The sequence below is a fragment of the Elephas maximus genome, chromosome 11 (genome assembly GCF_024166365.1).
Source record: "Elephas maximus indicus isolate mEleMax1 chromosome 11, mEleMax1 primary haplotype, whole genome shotgun sequence".
Classification (NCBI taxonomy): domain Eukaryota; kingdom Metazoa; phylum Chordata; class Mammalia; order Proboscidea; family Elephantidae; genus Elephas; species Elephas maximus.
The window spans coordinates 103,997,226-104,020,423 of record NC_064829.1 but is presented as its reverse complement, the minus strand read 5'-3'; the positions used below and the strand labels follow the sequence as shown (position 1 = coordinate 104,020,423).

At 49.3% G+C, this 23,198-nt stretch overlaps 1 protein-coding gene and 1 long non-coding RNA gene across 5 annotated transcripts in view; one reads left to right on the top strand and one right to left on the bottom strand.

Moving 5' to 3' along the window:
* Positions 1-22,919, bottom strand: part of EML2 (EMAP like 2) — a 33,228-nt gene extending 10,309 nt beyond the window's left edge. Inside the window, exons 1-14 of one of the 4 annotated variants that reach the window (XM_049901141.1) lie at positions 22,673-22,919; positions 22,457-22,580; positions 22,161-22,265; positions 19,965-19,993; positions 19,629-19,758; positions 13,984-14,133; positions 13,289-13,358; positions 13,042-13,152; positions 11,830-11,925; positions 9,947-10,081; positions 8,579-8,678; positions 5,070-5,224; positions 4,800-4,925; positions 2,077-2,208 (exon numbers count right to left, since the gene is read on the bottom strand). In XM_049901141.1, coding sequence (XP_049757098.1) covers positions 2,077-2,208; positions 4,800-4,925; positions 5,070-5,224; positions 8,579-8,678; positions 9,947-10,081; positions 11,830-11,925; positions 13,042-13,152; positions 13,289-13,358; positions 13,984-14,133; positions 19,629-19,758; positions 19,965-19,993; positions 22,161-22,265; positions 22,457-22,580; positions 22,673-22,865 — 1,656 coding nt within the window. In that variant the 5' untranslated portion in view covers positions 22,866-22,919. Of the gene's footprint in view, positions 1-2,076; positions 2,209-4,799; positions 4,926-5,069; positions 5,225-8,578; positions 8,679-9,946; positions 10,082-11,829; positions 11,926-13,041; positions 13,153-13,288; positions 13,359-13,983; positions 14,134-19,628; positions 19,762-19,964; positions 19,994-20,510; positions 20,617-22,052; positions 22,077-22,160; positions 22,266-22,456; positions 22,581-22,672 lie in introns of those variants that run through there. The other 3 variants (XM_049901140.1, XM_049901138.1, XM_049901139.1) reach the window with 3 other exon arrangements.
* LOC126085586 (uncharacterized) lies at positions 16,487-18,915 on the top strand. The gene is made up of 3 exons (XR_007519312.1): positions 16,487-16,560; positions 17,182-17,290; positions 18,842-18,915. It is a non-coding gene; the product is annotated as an uncharacterized LOC126085586 (long non-coding RNA).
* Positions 22,920-23,198: the final 279 nt, after the last annotated feature.

Here is a 23,198-nt window from a genome sequence, read left to right as displayed (position 1 = left end):
GTTAGCGGAGGTCAGATACTACCTCCGTGTGTTTTTACAGAGATTAACGACAATAACTAATAAAACATAACAGTTATAACAACATACTGTAATAAAATTATGTGAATGTGGTCCCATGCGTCAGATGTAGCAGGATGGTGCAAGATTTATCATGCTACTCATTTACCACTTTTGGACCACAGGTGACCATGGGTAACTGAAACCACGGAAAGCAAAACCGTGGATAAGGGGAACTAGTGTATAGTGTTCTAGAATCAGGGGCAACCCTGGAGGGATTCCTGGAGCAAAGCCTTAAAGGATGGTACGTGGGATTTGGTGGACTAACCACCTTCCTTCTAGCATGTTCTCCCATACTAGAGACCGGTGGGCTTAAAATTACTCTTCCCAAAATCTCTTGCAGCTATCATCTCACTGTGACTGGGTCCCAAAGTCAGATGTACTTTTTCACCCTTGCATTTTTTTTGTTTGTTATTGTTGTTGAGAGTATACACAGCAGAACGTACACCAATTCAACCGTTTCTACACGTACAATTCAGTGACATTGTTGTGCAACCATTCTTACCCTCCGTTTTTGAGGTGTTCCTCCACCATTAACGTAAACTCACTGCCCCCCTAAGGTTTCTATCTAATCTTTCAAGTTGCTGTTGTCACTTTGATCCCAGATAGATAGTTCTTAAAAGAGCACAATGCTCAAGGCAGACATTTTTTTTCAAGTTAGACTATTGTTTGATTTTAACAAGACTTCAGGGGATATTTTTGATTTAAGGTTTAAAGATTATCTTAGGGCAACAGTTTTGGGGGTTCATCTAGCCTTAATGACTCCAGAAAGTCTGGAGTCCATAAGAATTTGAAATTATGTTCTACATTTTCCCCCTTTTGATCAGGATTCTTTTATATAGAATCTTTGATCAAAATATTCAGTAATGGTAGCTGGGCACCATCCAGTGTTTTTGGTTTCATGGTAGAGGAGGCAGTTGTTTATGAAGACAATTAACCACACATTCCATATCCTCCTCCTATTCCTGACTCTCCTTCTTCCTCTCTTTCTCCAGGTAAATAGAGACCAATTGCCAGGCCTTGGATGGTGGCTTGCAAGCTTTTAGGACCTCAGGCACTATGCAACAAACTAGGAAGTAGAACAGATGCACTAAACATGTTATTAGGCCAATTACTGGGATGTCTCATGAAACCACAACCCTATACCTCCAAACCAAGGAACCAGTCCCACGAGGTGTTTGGCTCTATCTAAGCAGCTACAGCAGCTCCTCCTTTTCTTGTTGTTGTAATCAGATGCACTTTTGTGGGCTCCAGAAGGCAAAAGGCAGGGGTCCATCTTCTACCACTTCTACTGACCAGCTGGATCATGAAAGCAGTGGGATTTGCTGTGTTAATACTCAGTTCTAGTCACTAGTCTTGTGCAAGTTGAAAGGCATGTTGAAAGGCAGGGCACAGAGTATCTGCTTTGTGACCGGTACAAATTTAGCCAGCTTTAGGTGGCTCTGGAGCAAGACTGTCCAATAGAAGCTTCTGTTACATTAAAAGATGTTCTACATCTACGCTTTCCAATAGCCACTAGCCACACATGGCTATTCACCCTTGAAATGTGGCTAGTGCAACCAAGAAACTGAATTTTAAATTCTGTCTCAATTTTTATCAATTAAAGCTTGAACAGCCACACATGGTTTGTTGTTGTGGCTGGTGGTTACCATACTGGACAACAAGCGTAGCTCTAGAGTCAAAGGTTGCAGCGGCCACAGCTGCCGGGTGCCCGGCTTGTGGCTGTGATGGCAGATTCTTGAATTCAACGGTTCCTAACTCCCCATCTTCCTGTCTGTGCAAAGGCAGTAGCTCCCCTAGTGGGTCACTTCTGTGGCATTCTTCTGGGCAACATTCCCGCTGAGAACCTGCTCCTCCAGCTCTTCCAATGAGTTTGTAAGCATCCAATCCCCTGTATTAAATTCCCTTCTGCTTAAAAATACCTTGCTGGTTTCCATTCGATGCACTGAGCCCTGATGGATTGAGATAGGTAGTTTTCTCAGAATGATGTGTTGAGTATCCCCCACCCCACCCCCTTACCTCAATGCACCTGCTCCACAGGGGCTGGTGAGACTCCACACTCCACAGGTGTACCAGCTTATCCTGCCCACATGTCACAAATTGTGCCCGGCTGGGGTGTGTGGCCAGCCCCCACAGCTCCTCCACATGGCCCTGGTAGGAGGGCAAGACATCAGCATGGAAACCACTAATCCTGGTCCTTTTCCACCCAAACCCTGACGCCAGGAAGAAGTGCTGGGCTAGCACCAGCAACAGACCCTGCCCCATAGTGTGGCCTGGGGAAGACCTGTTTCCCAATGTGCCACGATCAGCAGACCCCTGACCCAGCGTGTGGCTCCAAGTAAATCATGCTGCTTCCCCCAGGCTTCCACTTTCCTGTTTGTATAATGGGAGGTAGGAGAGTATGGTGGTTAAGAGCTTGACCTTGGGAGTCAGACAGGACCCAGGAGACTGTGGGACCCCACACAGGGCCCTTGGCCTGGTGGGTGGTACCCTCTGTTTTCTCTTATTGGCTATGATATGTGACCCTATGCAGGTGAGTTCTCCTTGGAGCCTCAGTTTACCTTCTGTAAAATGGGGATATTCATTGAACTAGCCTCACATTATCATTGTGTTCACTCAACTCATGGATGGAAATGCTAAACACAAGGCTGGTGACACATGGTGCTGACGAAAGGGAAGCTGCTAATTATTACTATTAGTATTACTAAAATGGGGTATCTGTTCCCGGGCAATGCACCTCATGTGCAGCCACCACCCATCTGTCAGCAGAGGCTTATGTGTTGCTATGATGCAGTGCTTCTGATTTAAGATAGACCAGGAAGAAAGGCCTGGCGATCTGGCGATCTACTTCCGAAAATCAGCCAATGAAAGCCCTACAGGCCCAACCTACAACCAATTGTGGCAATGGCCCAGGAACGGGCAGCATTTTGTTCTACTGTGCACGGGGTCACCACGAGTCGGGGGCCAAGTGGACAATAGCTAACAACAACAGCAAACATGGTCCCTTCTGGTTTCAGGACCCCTAAAAAATCCCCTTCTAGCCCTCATCTTTCTTCATCTTTCCCTTGTCTTCTTCGTATAGAGATCAGAGCCAGAGGGCAATCTAAATGCCGCAGCATGAATTTCAGCTAGACTGTCAGAAGGAAAATGCATGGAAGGAATGGAGGAAGAGGGACCACTGAGCAAGGAACAATTTTGGCCAACATCTTTTGAACATGTGCTCTGTGCCGGGCACCATTCTAAATGCTTTATATGAATTGACTCATGGAATCCTCACCAAACCCCACGAGGTCAGTTCTGTTATTCTCCCCATTTCAGAGAGGCACAGAGAGGTCACTCACTTGCCCCATATCACACAGCTCGTAAGCGACAGGGCTGGGGTTTGAATGCAATCAGGCAGGCTCCAGAATTCATATATTTAATAATAATAATAACGTAGTAAAACCTGTGAAAGCCAGAGCCCATATAGGGTGGAAACCTGTCAGAGAAGGAAAACTCAAATATTTTCCACTAATAGTGATAGAAAAGTAGTAAGACTGCACCCTGTCAAAGGCAGAGAACCTGTGAGACCCAAAAAACAAGGGAGTCCTGTCAAGTTCTGGCTGTCACAAGTTTCACTGTATCTCATTGTGTTTTTAGTAAAAGCTTACACAGCAAATTAGGTTCCCATTTGACAATTTCTACACAAATTGTTCAGTGGCATTAGTTACATTTTCCACAAGGTGTCAACATTCTCTTTAATTGTGTTCTGGTTGTTCCGTTTCTGGTACTCTAGTTTCCCTGTCCCCTTATCTTCTCATCTTTGCATTAGACCAATTGTTGACCTTTTGGTCTCATATCGTTGTTTTTTCACTGACCTGCCGTACTCACGGGTAATGTCCTTTATTTTGTGTGCCAATCTGTTATTTTGCTAAAGGTACACTTGGGATAGTATCAGTACAAAGTTTAAATAAGTATCTCAGGGCAGAATTCATATTCTTAACCACCACACTTGGAGCCCTGGTGGTGCAGTGGTTAAAGCACTCAGCCGCTTACAAAAATGTCAACAGTTGGAACCCACCAGCTGCTCCATGGCAGAGAGATGTGGCGGTCTACGGGGCAGTTCTACACTGTCCTATAGGGTTGCTATGAGTCAGAATCAACTCAGTCGCCATGAGTTTGGTTTGGTTTTTAACCACCAGACTCCACTACTTATCCATAGGTGGGGTTTTTAAGTGGGTGCAGGAGAGGGGGGAGTGGCACACCAGGAAAGGAGGAGTGGGCATGTAAGTTGCAAGCAGAAATACGGGCCAACTCCAACTCTGAGAAGGCCTTCCCAGCTCGTATGAGCTGGATACCTGGCAGAGTGTGTGGCCCAGTGGCCCAGGGGATACACAGGGTGCTTAACAACCTGCCCGGCACCTACCATAGAAATGGATACCACCTCCAGTCAGAAGGGGAATGGGCAGCACCGCTAGAGCAGGGTCCTGGGGACCTTCTGCTGTGCTAGCAGTTAACCCATTAGTTGCTGGAGCATGGGGCGTTCAGGGGAGGAGGGTCCTGGGTCAGGGACCAGGGCAGGTTATGGGGTGACAGCAGGTCAAGGAAAAGTAAGTCGTGTTTTCCAGGCCAAGGGAGAAGGGATGAAGCAGGGAGGTGAGGAGATAGGGGAGGAGGAAGACAGAAAGGATGGTGGTATAGTAGTCCAGGGGGAAGAAGAGAGATGGCAGGGGAGGTCGGGGGACAGTGCAAAAGAAACTCACCTGAACCAGCAGTGAGAAGCCCGTGTGGATTGAGCCCTGCAGGATGGAGTTACGGGTGGTCCCCACATACAACATGTCTCCCCGACCCTCTGCCACGATGCGTACGGGGCCGAAGTCCTCGGGGACCTGGGAGGGAGGGAAGAGGGTAGAGGAGTGAAGGACACACACAGGGGTGGGAGGTGACATGTTGAGAAGAAAAGGGTCTACTGGTAGGAGCCGGGTTGCAGGGGAAGCCTCCCACCCTTATGTGAGCCTGCGCCCCCTCCTCACCTCCATCTCCTGCAGCTTGCTGTAGTCGGAACCCCAGAGGACCACCCGCCGATCGCGGCCCCCACCAGACACCAGCGTCCCGTCCCGCAGGGCGCAGAGCCCAAACACACCACCGTCGTGGGCACCCAGTACCGCCTGTGTGATGCGATTCCCACCTGCAGGGTGGCCAGCGCCAGGGGTCAGCATGGGGAAGGTGGCCCTGAGCACCCCCTGAAAGTACCTCGAACTCTTGAGCCTATATGCATCCATCTGTTCACTCATCTTCCCATCCTTCTACCTCCTCTTCCACCCACCCAGCCATCCAACCACCCACTATTCACCTACTCAAATATCCTACCATCCATTCATTAAACCATCTGAGCTAACATTTACCCATCCACACACCTACCCTTTGACCCATCTACCCATCCATTCATCTACTTATCTATCTACTGCTGTCTGTCTAAAAATCCACCCACCCATCAACTCATCCATCCTTCCATCCATCCATTTGTCCATCCATCCAGCCACCCATCTATTCACCACCTACCTCTCACCCATTCATTCATCCATCCACCCACCCACCATTTTATCTACTGATCTGTCCATCCGTCTATCCACTCACCCATCCATTGATCCATCCATCCATTCTCTCATCCTTCCTTTCATCCATCAGTCACCTCTCATCCATTCATCCATCCTCTCTGTCACCCAACTACCCATTTGCCAGTCAATCCATCCTTCCATAATCTAAACATCCACCCACTTTCTAATCCATCTACCCATTCATCCATCTATCAGTCTATCTGCCAATGTGCCTGTCCATTCATTCGTCCATTAACCCATTCAATCAACAATTACTTAATTAGCATATAATCTGGGCCTAATCTCAAGCTAGATAATACTGGAAACACACACGTGGTGACCAAGACAATCCAGGTCATACCCTCATGGGGTTCACAGTCCAGTGACAGAGACAGACCTATTAGCAGTCAGTGAAAACCCAAAGTAATTGGGGCTAGGGTGGAGAAACCCAAGAAGCTATGGGATCTCACAGAGGGTACCCAGCTTGGTGGGCCTGGAACAGCTCCCTGGAGGAGAGGATGCCTAAATAAGGGTCTGAAAGTTGAGTAGGAGTCAGCTAGGATAAGCAAGGGTGGGAAAGTGCTCTAGGCGGAAGGCCGAGGAAGAGGCTGGGGGAAGAACTGGAGGAGAGGAAGGAATAACTGTCTTTGATTCCCATCTCGCCCATGTGGCACCACTTCCTCCAGGCTAGCCGGGTTCTCTTTACATTAGGCACATACATCCTTCTGTCCACCTGTCTTTCCAACCAACCCCCATCTAACAACCTGAAGTCCCAGGGCCAGGCCCATGGTGGGCCTGGGGCCGTGGAAATGGCCCAGACCTAGTCCCTGCCCTCAGAGAGCTCACGGTTTGCCAGGAAAGACACACTGCCACCAAGTGTTCAGAGCTTATTCTCGGCTGCCTGATCTCAAGGACACCTCAGGACAATCTTGTAAAGGAGGTAGTGATGTATACCTATTTTACAGATGAGGCAATGCATCTCAGACAAAGAACATGACTCTCCCAAGGCCACACAAAGAGCACACAGCACTGCTGGGACCTGAACTCCTAAACCCACTCACTGGCCCTGTCTGGGATAATTCTACAGGAAACCTGGTTTCCCCAGGTCAGAAGAACTGGTGCTTAAAGATACCTCTGCCTCCCACTCAGCTTACAGGCAGGAAATCTGAGGTCCAGGGAGGGAAAATCCTTACCTGAGGTCACACGGCATCACCGGTTCAGGCCTGATTCCCATATACCCATGTGCAGTATAACAAAAGATGTGAGAAGGGTAGGGACTTTAGAGATCAAGTGCCCTGACTCTGCCCAGCTTGGCTACTTACTATATCATATCCCTTCTCTGAGACTATGGTATTTCATCTGTGAAACAGAAATAATACTTAGTGCAGCCTTGAATAAGGAGTACAATGTATACGAAAGCAAAAATGCTCAGGCCACAGAGCAGCAGAGGAAGTGGGAGAGTCAGGAATAAGAGGAAATGGAATGCACACCTAATTCTTTCCATGAACAAATACCTCCTTTTCCATGAGCCCAGAAGAACCATTACTGAATATTTTGATAAAAGATTCTATAGAAGAATCCTGATCAAAAGAGGGGAAAATGTAGACCAGAGCCCCAAATTCTCATGGAATTCAGACTTTCTGGAGCCATTAAGGCTGGATTAACCCATAAAACTATTGCCCTAAAATAATCTTTAAACCTTTTAAATCAAAAATATCCTCTGAAGTCATCTTTAATAGGTTAATAATAGGTTAGCTCATTTAGTTAAGAATGTTTGCCTTGAACACTATGTTCTTTTGGAGAATTATCTGTATGGGATCAAATTGACAACAGCAACTGGAAAGGGCAAATAAGAAGCTTAGAGGGGCAAAGAGTTCATGTTAATGGGGGAGGAACAATCTGTAAAAGGAGGGCAAGACTGGTTGCACAATTTGAAGAATATAATCAACGTCACTGAATTGTACATGCAGAAATTGTTGATTTGGTATATGCGTTGCTGTGTATACTTCCAACAAGAATTAAAAAAAAAAAAAGCTCAGGCCAAAAAACTCATTCATTTGTTCATGCCATCCATTGGCTGGGACAAACCATTCATTTCTTTATTCACACATTCACCCAAAGGCTGGGTAAGCTGTTATTCACTCCTGTCTCCTTGGTGGAGACAAGCCATTAACACATTCACCTACCAGCTACATCAGTTCATTCTTCTCCCAGGCTCTGGCTACGATAACCTACTCACTCACTCTTTCATTCATTCCTTGGTTGGTCCATCAGCTAAGACAATTCATTTATTCATTAACAATTCATTTATTCATTAACGTTGGTTAGGACAACCATTCATTCATTCATTCATTCATCCATCCATAGGCTAGGACAATCAACTCATTTATTCATTCAGGAAAGGATTCATCTCCTGGGTCAACCTGTTCACTCATGACACATCAATCCATTGGCTAAGACAACCACTCACTCATTCATTCATCCATGTATAGATCCACGGACTGGGACAAACTATTCGTTCATGTAATGTTCATTTACCTAATCACCCACGCACTAAGAGGGATGACAAAGTCATTTACTCATTCTTCCATTCCTTGATTAGGTGATCCCTTCATTCGTTCATTCCTTTCTTCATTCATTCATTGATTCACTGGCTGGGACAAAGCATCCACCTATCCATCCATCCATCCACTGGGATAATCCATTCATTTATAATTCAGACTCGATCCCTAACATGGGATTCATAGAGAACAAGGGTAGGGAAACAGTAAAGATTTCAGGGAGGAGGAGATATTTGAGCTAAGCCTTGATGGGGGTATTGGAATTGAACAGACAAGGGTTTAATCTATTTTATCATACAATATAAGCAAAGTTAGAGGAAGGGACATATAGCCAAGGGTGTTAGGGGACAGGATTGGAGACCAAACATAAAAGGTGACACTGACCTTTGCCCCAGACATACAGGTTCCCTCCAGAGTCACCGGTGATCACGTCACCACCCTCTAGAAAGGTCACGCACAGCACGTACTTTGGTTTCTCCTGTTTCTAAGGTGCAGGAGGAGGGGCAGTGTCAGAGGGTCACTGAAGCAGGGGTGGCCCCCAGAGCTTACCCATCATCCAGGACAGCAGTCTCAGGAATTCCCTCCTTGCTTTTGGCTGTGGGGCCAGGTGGAGCATTCCCATCTCCAATCTGTCTGCCCAGGAGTGCTCACGTCACCTCCAGGGTGAATGCCGGCGCTGTCTCACTTCCCCACTCACGACCCACTCTCGGCCTCCCCTCTCTGCTTTTAGACCTTTCCCTCTCCCCCTCGGTCTCCCCTCTGTCTACCCCTGGGTCTCCCCCTCTCTCCGTTCCTAGGACTCCCCTCTCTCGGTCCTTCAGTCTCCCCTCTCTCTGCCTGTCAGTCCCCCTCTCTCTGGCCCTCGGTCTCCCACTTTCTCTGCCTCTCGGTCTCTCACTCTCTCTGCCCCTCTGCCTCCCCCTCTCCCCATCCCTCAGTCTCCCCTCTCTCTGTCCCTCAGTCTTCCCCCCTCTCTGCCCCTCAGTCTCTCCCTCTCTCTGCCCCTCGGTCTCTCCCTCTCTCTGCCCCTCTGTCTCCCCTTCTCTCCGTCCCTCAGTCTCCCCTCTATCTGTCCCTCAGTCTTCCCCTCTCTCTGCCCCTCGGTCTCCCCCTCTCTCCCTGTCCCTCGGTCTCCCCTCTCTCTGCCCCTCAGTCTCCCCCTCTCTCTGCCCCTCTGTCTCCCCTGTCTCTGATCCTCAGTCTCCCCTGTCTCTGATCCTCGGTCTCCCCTCTCTCTAACTCTCCCTCCATCTTCTGTCTCTCTAGGTCCTTTTCCCTCCCCAACCCCACCTTCTTCTCAATGTCTTCACTGTTTCATTTCCATCAGGGCCTCCTGTTTGGGGTGGCAGCGCCAGCTCTCACCAAAGGAAGACAGCCCTGTCAGAGGTGCCCCTGCATCTCCCCTCCCAGGCCCTCTGCTTCCTGCTCAGTGTCTGTCTGTCTCAGCTCATGTCTTTCGGCCAGTCAGCCTACACTTCACTATGTTTATCTCTGATATCGACAACTCCACACCGACTCACTGAGCACTCACTACCTTCTAGGAGCTGCTAAAATCTTCATCCTGTTAAATCCTCACAACTTCAGAGTTAAGGAATTCCACCCTCATGTGACAGATAAGGAAACTGAGGCCCCGGCAGGCAACGTCTTAATGTCCCTGTAACCCCCTGCCTCCAGGCTCCTCTGGGGTGTCTGTCTGGGCCTCCTTGCCTGCTGCCCTCAGGGCCACCGCATCCCTGCACCCCAGGCACTTACCTCAAAGAGGCCCTGCCGCTTGGTCAGGCTGCCCCCCTCCAGGCTCCAGAAGTAGATGTGAGATTTCCCGCAGGTGATGAGCATGGTGGGGTCTATGGGGTGGAAGGTGGCCACCAGCACGGCCTCGTTGGAACACTGTGGGGGTGGGAGAGATTTGGAATGAAGACCTCAAAGCCACCAGGGCTGCCACACCCACCCCACATATGATGGCCCTATAGAGCTGTGTGGGTTGTGTACTGTTACATCCTATTGCTCCCACCCTTCCTATATGTGCAAACGAAAGAATAAAAGGCAGGATGACCAGTGACGCATTATCACCTTCTTCATTTCTAGACACTTCTAGAGCCCCTACTCTGTGCCGAGAGCCATGCTAAGCACTTTACATTCACGAACACGTGTGATCCTTACGATGTGAGGCAACGCCCATTAAAAACACACACACACACACAAAAAGCACATACAAAAAAAAAAAACAAAAACAGTTACCACTGTGTCAAGTCTGACTCATGACAACCCCATGTGTGTCAGAATAGAACTGTGCTCCACAGGGTTTTCAATGGCTAATTTTTTGGAAGTACATTGCCAGGCCTGTCTTCCAAGGCACCTCTGGGTAGATTCAAACCTCCAACCTTTTGGTTAGCAGCTAAGCCTGTTAACTGTTTGTACCACCCAGAGACTCCAAGGCCCATTAGTGCCCTCCTCTTAAAAATGAAGAAGGTGAGGCTCAGAGAGGCAAAGTCATGTCCGGAATCTAATTCACCTCAGTCTGACTCCACACCCCAGCCTCTCAACCACTTCCCCTTCCCCTTCCATTCTTGGGTATCACAAGAATGCAGAGTTAGCAGCTGCCTTGTACTGAGCCTTCTGCTGGGCCTGCTCTATCCATCCCACATCCCAACATCCTCACCAAGGCCCCAAGAGGAAGGTGCTACATAATCTCATTTGACAAACGAGGCAACTGAAGCTCAGGAAAGGTAAGCCATTGCTCAAAGTCAGACAGCCAGATGACGTAGTTCATAATGTTACGTTCTACATCCTAGTTTGGCAAGGAGTGTCCGGGGTCTTAAAAGCTTTCAGGCAGCCATTTAAGATACAATTATTGGTCTCTACTCACCTGGAGCAAAAGAGAAAGAAGGAAACCAAAGATTCAAAGAAGAAACTAGTTTACAGGACTAACTGCCTACATGAACTGTGGCCTCATCTATCCTGAGACCAGAACTAGATGGTGCCCGGCTACCACTACTGACTGTTCCCATCAGAGCCACAATAGATGGACCCTGATAGAAAGGAAGAAAAACGTAGAACAAAACTTCAGATTCCTAAAAAAACAAATAAACAAAAAAGACGCACTGGACTGGTTGAGACTGGAGGACTCCCGGAGACTACTGCCCTGAGATACTCTTCAGATCTTGAACTGAAACTAACCCCTGAGGTCACCTTGTAGCTAAATAACAAATTGGCTCAAAAAATAATGCATATCACCTGCAAAAGTACTGTGCTTCTTTAAAAAAAACCACCAATATGAAACCAATTGGTTGATACTTACTTTAAAACAAAGATGAGAATGTAAAGGGGCAGGGAAGCTAGATTAATGGAAACCAAACAACCAGAATGGGAATAATGAGAATGTTCATGCATTGTGAAGAATGTAACCAATGTCACCGGACAACTTGTGTAGAAATTGTTGAATGGGAGCCAAAACTGCTGTGTAAACCTTCACTGAAAACACAATAAAATATTATTTTTAAAAAAGTCATAGAAGTAGCAGATGGCAAAACCAGGACTAGAACCCAGGTCCATCTGATTCCAGACTCCTAACCACTGAGATTGAGCAAGTCCCACAGGGACACCCTGGGGAGAGAGAAGGAGAACAGTCACCCTACCTTCGCATCAACCACCTTGACCTCCTTGGCCCAGTCCCACACGGACAGTACATGGTCATTGGATTCGTCCACTGCACAGAGCAGGCTGCCCCCATTCTACAGAAGAGGAGAGGAGGGGAGGAGTCAAGAGGTCAGGATCAGTCGCCCCACTATCGCATCCACTGGGACGTTCACCACACCGGCCTTGTTTTAAGACCTTCGAAGGCTCTGAAACACGTTCAAATACACCCCCATTCAGGCGCTGTAAAAACCATTTGAGGAGGTTTTTATGAGTTTCCTTTTGAAATGACTTTTCTACAGAAACTCATCTAATTTACCATCTGTTATCCTTTAGAGTCAGAAATTCTAGCTGAGTGTGACCATCCAATCTCCACGTTCATATGAAATGAAGCATTTACGTAATCAAAAAATTTTGAATGTTGATTTTTTTTATATTGTCGTTAGGTGCCATCGAGTCGGTTACGACTCATAGTGACCCAATGTGACAGAGTAGAACTGCCCCATAGGGTTTTCTAGGCTGTAATCTCTGTGGAGGCATATTGCCAGGTCTTTCTCCCTCAGAGCTGCTGGCTGGGTTCAAACTTCCAACCTTTCTGATAGCACTGTTGCACCACCAGGGCTCCTTGATTTTTTCATACCTTCAGTTAAATTTAGGTTAATTTTTATTTTGCAGGTTTTTCTTTTTTATACTTTAGCAACAAAATAGTTTTGGTTTTTTTCTCCCCAGGTTCTCAAATGTCTCCCTTAGGCTTCAGGAAATCTCTGAGGCCCTAATTCAGGGCTTCTTAAACTGTCGGTGGGAAAAGGCCAATCCATTGCTTGCCAATACTTTTGTAAAATGCAATAAAAATGCAAAACAAGACAAAAATGTAAAATACGACAGTAAAAAACAAGGCATAAAATAATCAATTACAAGCCCACCAATCTCACACGTAGATATTGCCACAATGTCAAACTGTCCTCCTAGTTTCTAAAAGCTTAATCTCATTTTCTGTATTTATCTACAACAAGCACTGAGGTTGTCAGGGCAAATCAGAATGGCCACCCTCAAAAGGGCTAACAGGGCAGGCTGTTACATCCCAAAAAGCGGGGGGGGGGGGTCCCAGAGGGCCTGGAATTCTGCCATAGGGTATCACATGGAGGCAGGGCCTCGATTCCAAAGCGATGGGTGGGAACTTGTAAGCTCTGGTCCCAGCACAGGGAAGGACTTACTGATTTGGAGAAGCCCACGCAGCACACGGCTCTGTCAAACACTCCCAGGCCCAGCACGTGCAAGGTGGAGAGGGAAACTGAGTCCCAGATGCGTACGTGGGGCGGCAGCGGCTGCAGGAAAGAGAGAGGCCTGTTACTCGGGGGAGGCGAGAGAGGAGAGCCTAGCTCCTCGCCCTCAACCACTGCCCCCCACCCAGGCTCCAGGCCCTGACCCTTGTTTTTCTGCTTGCCCCTTCTACTCCGTTACCTTCCCCTCCTTAGTGGTGCCTGCCACCTGTCCGGTGGCGATGGTGACCATATCCGGGTGGACAGCCATGCTGGCAGGAGAGGGGGCAAATGGAGAGGGCTCAGCAGGAGGGAGGGCACTTGATGTCCAAGACCCCTCCCTCAACAGGTGGCATTCCTGCTGCCAGGTTATTCACGCCACAAGGTGGTTTACTGAGTTATTTGGTCAATAGTCATTAACTTAGTTTTTCAGTTCCCAATAAGAGGATATCCTCTGGGTACCCCAGCTCAGGGGCCAGACCCAGGCCTGCAGTGGCTAGTCCAAATGCCTGCAGGACCCAGGCCAGGAGCCGTTTAAAGGGGCTACAAAAATTTAAAATAAAAAGAAAGGTTTTTTTAATTAAAAAAATAAAAGAGCCGCTACCATCCGCTCCAAGCCACTGTCTGAAGTGCCTGCTCAGAGTTTTCAAAATGAGAGAAAAATTCAGACATTTGAGTAACTCACCAACATTTGAAATATTGACAATATATACATATATTTTTTCTTGAGTTCAGCCTGAAGGCAGCTGGTATCTTGTAAAATTAAGCAAAGGTCTGGCCCCCCGACCTCCACTGCAGTGATGTGAAAACAGGCCTAGTCTGGCCCTGAGCTAGCCCTCTCTCAGTTCCCCTCCCTGGGGTGGGGTTCCCAGCTGGCAGGGCTGAGCCAGGCCTCACCATTTGATGTCATCATTGTGGCCCAGGTAATGGCGCTGCCTCTGCTCTTCCACGCTGTACAGCACAGCTACAGAGGCTACAAAGTACACTATCTCCCCCGTGGGCAGCAGGTAAAGGTTGGCCCGGCAGTCTCGGCCACGGTACCCGTAGCTGGAGCCACCCAGGGGCTGGTTAAGGAGCCTGTTTGGCAATGAATGAGGACTTCCAGGCTGGCTGGCTAGTGGACTCAATAACATCATCGGAATTAGGTCTCTCCCTGCTCCCACCCTTAAGGAGCCCCGGTGACACAGTGGTTAAGCACTTGGCTGCTAACCGAAAGGTTGGGGGTTGGAACCCATCAGCAGCTCAGGGGCAGAAAGATGTGGCAGTCTGCTTGCATGAAGATTTACAGCCTAGAATACCTACGGGGTAGTTCTATTTTGTCCTAAAGTATTGCTATGAGTCGGAATCAAGTGGACAGCAGTGAGTTTGGTTTTTTGGTCTGGCTCCCACTCTCATCCTCTGTAGCAAGTGGAATGATGGACCCCCAAAATATGTCTGCCTCTTAACTCCCGACACCTGTGAATATGATCATATTTGGAAAAAGGGTCTTTGAAGATATAGTTAAGGATCTCAAGTCAGGTCATTCTGGATTATAATCCTGGTGGGCCCTATATCCAATGACAAGTATCCTTAGAAAAGAAGACAGACACAGAAGGCCATGTTTCATGGGTCTATCCTGTGAAATGGCCTAACGTTTCTGCTCTACCTCCAAAAAAAAAAAAAAAAACCTGTTGCTGTAAAGTCAATTCCAACTCATAGCAACCCTATAGTCCAGTGAATAGTGCCTGGGGTTTTAAAAGCTTGCTAGTGGCCGCCCAAGATACAACAGTTGGTCTCTATATACCTGGAACAGCAGAGGAAGGAGGACACCCAGGAGCTGGAGAAAGAAATGGACTGTAGGTGCAGCTGTCTCCAAAAACTACTACCTCCATTCCCATGAGACCAGAAGAAATGGATGGTGTCCACATACCATTACTGAATGTTTTGATCAACAACTCAACAAATGGCTCCTGATCAAGGGGAAGATAAATGTGAACAGTACTTCAAACTCTTACGGAAACCAGACTTGCTGGATCATTGAGACTGGGCAAACCCTTGCAACTAATGTCTGGAAATAATCTTTAAACCTTGAACTGAAACTATTCAGAAACTCTTCCATGAAGCCATCATTAAACCAAATAACAGTTTAGCCCAATTAATAAAAAAAAAAAGTTTGCCTTGAGCATAGCGCTCTTGTAAAGAATTGTTTATACGGGCTTAATCTGACAACAGTTTATCTAAAACACAGATGAGAACTTTAAGGGGCAGAGAGCCTAAATTAATGGTGATGAAACAATATGGGTAGAGACAGTGACAACTGTCACAGAATGCGAAGAACGTAATCAATGTTATTCAACTGTTCTTGTAGAAACGGTGAATAGATATACAGTCACGCACCACATAACGTCTATTCGGGCAATGTCCAACCATATATAAGTCCATGGTCCCATAAAGTTGAAACAGAGTTCAGAAATCTCAACTGGATAACAGGACGTAGCAGACATAACCAGACATACCAAACGCCAACAGTTTCCTGCATGCAACACGTGTGTCATGTCTCTTGTATACAAAGCAAATTGCTCTGCCAGGCATATAATGATACAGGACATATACGACCTATAACACACGTCCTGAGAGTCATAATGAATGCCTACGTTACTGGCTTACGTATGTATCATATACTGTACTGTATTTTCTATAGTGATTTTAATGTGAGCTTTCCCTACTTACAAATAAAAAGTTTCCTGTGTAACAGCGTATGCTTCCACTCCTTGGCTGCAGCGTTCCATCTTATGTATCATGGGTCTCTCGAGTGTTATAATGTTATCTCTAATATAGATATCTAATTTTCTTTCAAAAATTTTACCATGAAGTGCATCATGGCTCCCAAACGCAGCAAAACCAGTGCTAGCGATAGCAGCAGTAAGAGGCAAAGGAGAAGTATGAATTTGGAAGTGAAACAAAAGGTATCCCATACGGCTTTGCTAGGTGTATAATACAATGTTCGCACAACGTCGAAATCACATAACATTCTCTTTCACAGAACGTATTGTGGATGCTAAGTGACTGTATATTAAAAAAAAGAAGGCCATGTGAAGACGGAGGCAGAGATTGAAGGGATGCGGCTTTAAGTCCAAAAACGCCAAAGATAGCCAGCAGCCACCAGAAAGCAAAGAGAGAGGCATTCAACTAATTCTTCCCCAGAGCCTCTGGAGGGAACATGGGCCTGCCATCACCTTGATTTTGGACTTCTGGCCTCCGGAGCTATGAGAGAATAAATTTTTGTTTTTTTCAGCCATCCAGTTTATAGTAATTGCTATAGCAACCACAGAAAACTAATACTCTCCATTCCTTTCACAGCAGCCAGAAGTCAGCTCTTCTCTGTGCAGCTCCAGCCACACTAGCCTCCATGAGTCTCCATGTTCTCACCTCAGGGCCTTTGCACTTGCTGTTCCTTTCACCTGATCACCCCACGGCTCACTTACCTCCTTTCAGGTATCTGCTCAGCTGTTGGCTATTTAAAACTGCAAACCTACGCTCTCCCACTGCCACTGTCCCCATCCCTGCTTTATACTCCTCCAATGCACTTAGCTGCAGTTGACATGCTATCTAATCAACTAGCTTATCTTGGTCACTATCAGTCTCTTCCACTACAGTGACCACTCTAGGAGGGCAGGGACCTTTATCCATTTTGTTCAGAGTCTGGTATACAGTAGACACTAAGTTCAATAACTGTTGAAAGAATTGCTGTCCCTTCCCTGCTGAGAACTTTCCATGGCTCCCCGGTGCTCCCAGGAGGAAGCCCAAGCTCCTCCTACTGGCCTATTTGATCCTGTCCCCTCTTTCTGACCTCAGAGTTACTCAAAATGTCCAGATCATTACTGCCACCCCAGGCCTTGGCAAGAACATTTTCCTTTGCCTAATACACTCCATCCACCACCCTTCTCAGCTGTCACCTCCTCAGAGCAGCCCTCGGGCTTACTTCTTCCACAGTACTTATCCCATTCAGTAATTACCTAGTTCATTTGTTAACTGTCCCTCTTCCCCAATTAGACCGTGAAATTCATGATGGCTGAGGCTGGGCTGTTTTGTTCACTTTTGTATCCTCTCCTCTAGGAAGCCCTCCTTGATGCCCTGGCTGGGTCACCTACCCCCTCAGAGCTGCCCAAGAGCCCTGGGATCCACTATCTCAGCCCTCCCCACTCCATGCCATCACTGGGGACAGGTACGTATGTGTCACCACTGGACTGTGAAAACCCCATGAAGGCAGGGTCAGGACTGTCATGGTCATTGCTGTGTGCCCAGCCCTCAGCCCCAGTAGATGTTCAGAAAAGATTTCAGTGTCAGTAAGAATATCTCGACCCCATAGAAACCGCTCCACCCTTCAGTCATTTAAAGACGGGGAACTGGGGCCCACACTGATTTTTGCAGTCTCAGCTGCCTCTGGTCTGATGCTTATCAAGCCCAGCCTGGCACAACAGCTTGGCCTGTTTCCCAGAATATTTCCAGCTGCCTTGAGAAGGCTCCAGGCTCACAAAAGGCCGAGTCATTTCACCAACCTCCCTGCCTCCTCCAGAGTGGACACCAAGGCCCAGAGAGAGGTGAGCTGGGACTGGGACCCTGGGGTGCTGCCTCCAAGCCCACTGGGCTCTTTGGAAAAAGCATAGGACCCAGAGCCAGAGGTTCGTGCCTCAGATATTCTCTGACTCCCCAGGACAGGGCACAGTCCCCTCTCTTGGCCTCAGTTTCCCCATCTGGAAAGTGAGGGTAACTGCCAACCTGCTGGCCTTAGAGAGCTCTCAGAAGATGCTGGTTGTAAAAATATATTCTCAATTCTACGAAAGAGAAGGGTTGTATTATTCAACGTATTCATACACAAAAGAGCTTAGAACAGTGCCCGGCATATAGTAAGTGCTCAGTAAAGGCTGTTGTTGTTGTTAGCTGCCATTGTTGGATCAGCCCCTGACTCACAGCAGCCCTATGTGTTACGGAGGAGAATTGCTCCATCAGGTTTTCTTCACGGTAATCTTTATGGAAGCAGTTTGCCAGGCCTTGCCTCTGTAGAGCCACTGGCTGAGTTTGAGTCACCAACCTTTAGTTAGCAGCTGTCCCCAAACCACTTGCACCACCCAGGCTCCTTCAATGAAGATTATTTTATCAGTTCCTGTTTATGAGCACATATTATAAGCTCATCACCTTTACACATTATTGTACAATTCCATGAGTCTGAGATCCTGAAACCCATTTTTTCAGAGGGGGAAACTGAAGTTCAGAGAGGCAAAGTTACTTGTTCAGGGTCACACAGCCAGCCAGAGGCCGGGCTGGGGCTCGAAGTCACTTCTGTCCGTCTCTAAAGCCAGAGCTCTTACCAATTACTAACTTCTCGGCACAATGGTTAAAAGCTTAGCTGCTAACCAAAAGGTCTCCAGTTCAAATCCACCAGCTGTTCCTTGGAAACTCTATGGAACAGTTCTACTCGGTCCTATGGGGTTGCTATGAGTTGGAATTGACTGGACAGCAATGGGTTTGGTTTTTTTGGTTTCTGTTTCTCAAATACAGTAAGTTCATTCCTGCCAAAGGGCTCTTGCACCTGCTGCGCTCTCTGCCTAGAACAACACATTCCTTCCAGTTCTTTCCATGCCATTCCTAATTGTTCAGTTCTCAGCTCAAATGTCCTCTCCTCAGAGAAGCCTGGCTATTCCCCTCACATGACCTTAAGTTCCTGTCTTCCCAGTGTTTACCAATAACTGAAATTATCTTGTTGATCTCATCACAGGCTTCTGTGTTACCATCTGACTCCCCATTCTAGAAGGTAAGCTCCGTGAAGAAGACAGCTTGCACCCAGAAGAGAATCTGACATATGGACGGCATTCAGTAAACCTGTACTGCATTAATGAACCATAAAATGTCATTTTGGCCAACCTGCTTTCCTCTGCTCTTTTCAGAGCCCTGGTCTTCCTGGCCCCTCAGCCACAGAGGTCTGGGAAGTCCCCCCTCAGTATAGAGTCCCTCCCTCTTGCAGCCCCACACTGAAGCACTTCCGTCCCCTCCTGACTTAGGGGGTTATTGTTGTTGTTGTTGGGTGCCATTGGGCCGATTTCCGACTCACAGGGACTCTATGTTAAAGAGTAAACTGCCCTATAGGATTTCCTAGGCTTTAATCTTCACCAGAGTAGATGATCACCAGATCTCCCTCCCTCAGAGCAGCTGGGTGGGTTCTGCCAATCTTTAGATCAGCAGCCAACCTTTCAGTTAGCAGCTGAGCACTTAACCTTGTGTCACCAGGGCTCCTTACTTGGAGGGGTGGGTAGATACAAAAAAAATCAAACCTATTGCTGTCCAGTCGATTCTGACTTATAGCTACCCTATAGGACAGGGTACCCGAGGGCTTCCAAGGCCATAATTTTTATAGGAGCAGACTGCCACATCTTTCTCCCACGGAGCAGCGGCTGGATTCAAGCAGCCGACCTTTTGCCATTAGCAGCCAAGCACTTAACTCTTGCATCACCAGGGCTCCTTACTGGGGGGTGTCGGGGCAGAAGGGGATTAAAACAAAAGGATACACCCAGTCCAGCTTAAGCCGGCAGGCAGGCAGCTCTGAGCGAGTGTCCAGGCTGTAGGTGGGTGCCAGCTCGTCCGGAATCAGCATGGGCACAGGGCGACCCCTCAGGAACATTTTCACGGAGCCCTCCTCTGCTGGGACACCCCAGAGTTCAGGAGCAGACACCAGCCCCCATACCCATTCCCTCCCCCCTTCTGGCTGAACTTTTTTTTTCCTAAACAGGTGGGGAAACTGAGGCCAGAGAGGCCAAGACCCAGTAGCCAGGTCTCCGGATCTCCAGCTCCAGTGCTCAACCCTGCAGGCCCCCAACCGAGCCCCTCCCCCTCTCCCCACTCACCCATACTGAAGATAACTTCTTTGGTTTTGCTGCCAAGAAAGGCCAAAAAAAGAAAAGAAAGAAAAAGTGCCTTAGGGGAGAGGCCTGAAAAGAGGCGAAACCCGCCCCCCTCCCAGCGTTTCCCCGAGGTTTCCGACGAAGCTTGGGGCCGCGGAAGGAGCGGAGCGCTGGCTCTCTGCAGGCCGTGTGCTTTGCTCGGTTGAGCGTGCAGAGCCTAAGACACAGGCCCAGAGAGGCAGTGATCGCCCAAGATCACACAGCACGAAGTGGTAGGGACGCGATCCTGCAAAAGAAGAGTCACCAGGGACCCCTCCCTCTGAAGAGGCACGACGCGCCCCCCTCGGTCCTCCCCACCCTCAATTCCCTGGTGCCCCAAACTTCAAGCAGCAAGGGACGCGATGAAAAGTTTAAGGGAAGGGGCGTGTCTCTACATTCCCCCGGCCGGCGGAAAAGGGTGAACGCTCGCCGACCTGGGTCCCTGGGGAGAAGACCTGGAGTGCGGGACCCGGGAGTAGGGGTAAGAGGCTGTCTGCGAGAGGGTCTCACCCAGGTCCAAAGCTACTCATGGCGGCGGCTGGCGGAGCTTCGGGGCCGGGGGTGGAGCTGGAATCGGCTCCGCCGCTTCCGGCCCTGGGAGGCGCCGCACCGCCCCACCCAGGCCCGGTCTCCGCGGCCAAACCCGGGAGCGGATGGGTTACACCTGGTCCCACATCCTGGGCTATGGGGTCCTGATACCAGGTTCTTTTGGGAGAACGTGGTGGTTGAGAGCATGGCCGTAGGAGCGCACCTGCCTCAGTTAGGAACCTCAGTTCCGCCACTTCCTAGCTGTGTGGTACAAGTTGCTTACCTTCTTCCTGCCTCAGTTTCCTCATTTTAAAAATGGAGTAAGAGTACCTACCTCCCGGGCAGATTATTGCTAGGATTAAATTGATTAATTCATGTAAAGTGCCTAGAGTAGTCCCTAGCATATAGCGCTATATACGTGTTTGTTTTTATTTTAGAGGGGTTGCAATGCATGGTTTTCCACCCGGGACCACCTTAGTTCCTATCGGTCTCCGAGCCCTGACCACGCCCACTGTATCGTGACCCACCCTTAGGTTTTGACTCCGCCCAGATCTTCAGTATGGCCCCGCCTTTGGGGGGGTGCGTCCAAAATTCTGATCACACCCAACTTCTTCTGACCCCGCCCCTGGGTTGACCAATCCCTCCGGCCCCCCGACCCCCGCTCTGGCCCCACCGGGCACTCGGACTACTTCCATTTTCACGTTGTACAGTCCCCTGTTAAGTCCCATCAGGCCTCCGGGGATGGCTCAGCCATCCTTCAGGCCCGGCCCAACCTGCAAACTAGGTTCGTTTCTGCCCAGCAGGGCACTTGCGATTGGACACGCCCCCATCTGGTCTCAGCTTCCGGGACCACCCGCTCAGGGGCGCGTTATCCAATGGGCAAAGGTAAGCATGGTGTTTACCTTGCTTACCAGATCATCTGTCGTGAACAATTCCACATTTTTTTACCACATCAAAGACTCGGCTTCTAGGTATGGCTGCTATCTGTCTCCCAACCCCACAGCACCTTCCCAGAGAATCAAAGCCTCTTTTCAAATTTACAATCCCTGACAGTGAGGGATGACCCAGTAAGCAAGGTAAGCAAGGGCTTACTTGTGCTTACTAATATGTAATGACCACCTTCACAATTTCATCAATGATATGGTGGAACCCATGTGAAATTGGTCACTACGGATTAGTAAGTAAACACAAATCAGCTCGTGTTCACCTTGCTTACGGGGTCATCCGCCCCTGCCTCCACCCCAGGTTATGATTCTGCCCAGGCTAACACCCTGGCCATGCCCTCAAATCCAATCACTCCGCTAGCTACGATTTCCCCTTTTTCTACAGAAACGCCCCTGAACCTTCTGCCTGGCCCCACCCCCCATCAAAGAAGACTTTCCTTTGCTTGAATAGCCACGCCCACAAACCTGACTCCGCCCCGACTTTCACCCTGGCTCACCCTATTGACCCTATCCTGCCTTCCCTGTTCTAGTTTTCACCCCCTCAATATTGGCTCCGCCTTTCCAGGCAGCCCACTTTTACCCTGCCACCTCGGATTCGTCCCTCCAGGCCTCCAGTACAGTCCCGGAATTCAGAACTATCTGACCCAACTCTAGGTCCAGCGACAAGACCCCGCCCCCTGACACTTACCCTTCCTTCTTGGCGCTGCAATTGCTGCTGGAGGAAGTGGTGCGGCTGCGGGGATCCTCGCGGCGCACCGAGGCGAGGCGCTCTGGTGACAGATAGCGGCGGGCACTGCAAGAGAGTGAACACAGTTGGACAGAGTCTGCGAGGCCGGCTGGCGAGCGCCGCTGGCGGGCGAGAACCTGCCGGCACCCTCCGCTGCTTGAGTTCGAGTACATGAGTCCCTCCTCCTCCATACAAACAGCCTCCATCACCCACAAGGTCTTGAAGGAGGCCGGGTATTCCAGGTTTCCGTGTCTTACCTGCGCCCGGAGGTCGCCTCCTTCTTGGGGGAGGATGGGGACGTGGCATAGCCGCCCACTCGCCGCGGGGCTCCGGAGCCATTGAGTGGCGTCCGGGTGGGAAGGCCTTTCAAGAGCTGACACACTGGACGGACGGGGTTAGAGGACAGAGCAGGGTGAATGTGAGGTCCGGAGCTCGGCCCCTTCCCCTCTCCCCCTTAAGTCTAGCAAGGATACCAGAGGCGGCGGTGCCAAGGCGCGGGGGCGCCCGACCCTTGGGGGTGCCGCGCGCGCGCAGCATCGCTCCCTGTTCTTCGCACACCCGCAGACGACGCAGCGCGTCCGCCAGCGCCGCCTTTAGGACTGCCAGCTCATCTTCCTGCAGCTGCAGCCGCTGCTCCAGTGCCGACACGCGGTCGTCCACCTCCATGCCGCTCGTCCCCGACAAATTGTCATCTGGAAGGCGGGAGAGCGCTGGCTGCAGGCAGCACCTAGGACCTCCAACGCCGGAGGCGTCACTCCCACCTTCCCAGGTCCATGCCGGGGGGCCAGCCACGCCCCCTTCCTCTCCGGCAACGCAGGGCCGGGACGCTTGGAGATCAGCCAAGGAGGGGGGCCCCCGAAGGGGGAGGAAATCCCCACCGTTCTCCAGTCCTTGCCCCACACTACTCTCTCAGTCGCAGCGCCCTAGCCATGTGACCTTGGGGAAGTCCCTTCCTTCTAAGACTCAAAGATTCCAGGAGCAAGTCGAAGATACCTTGAC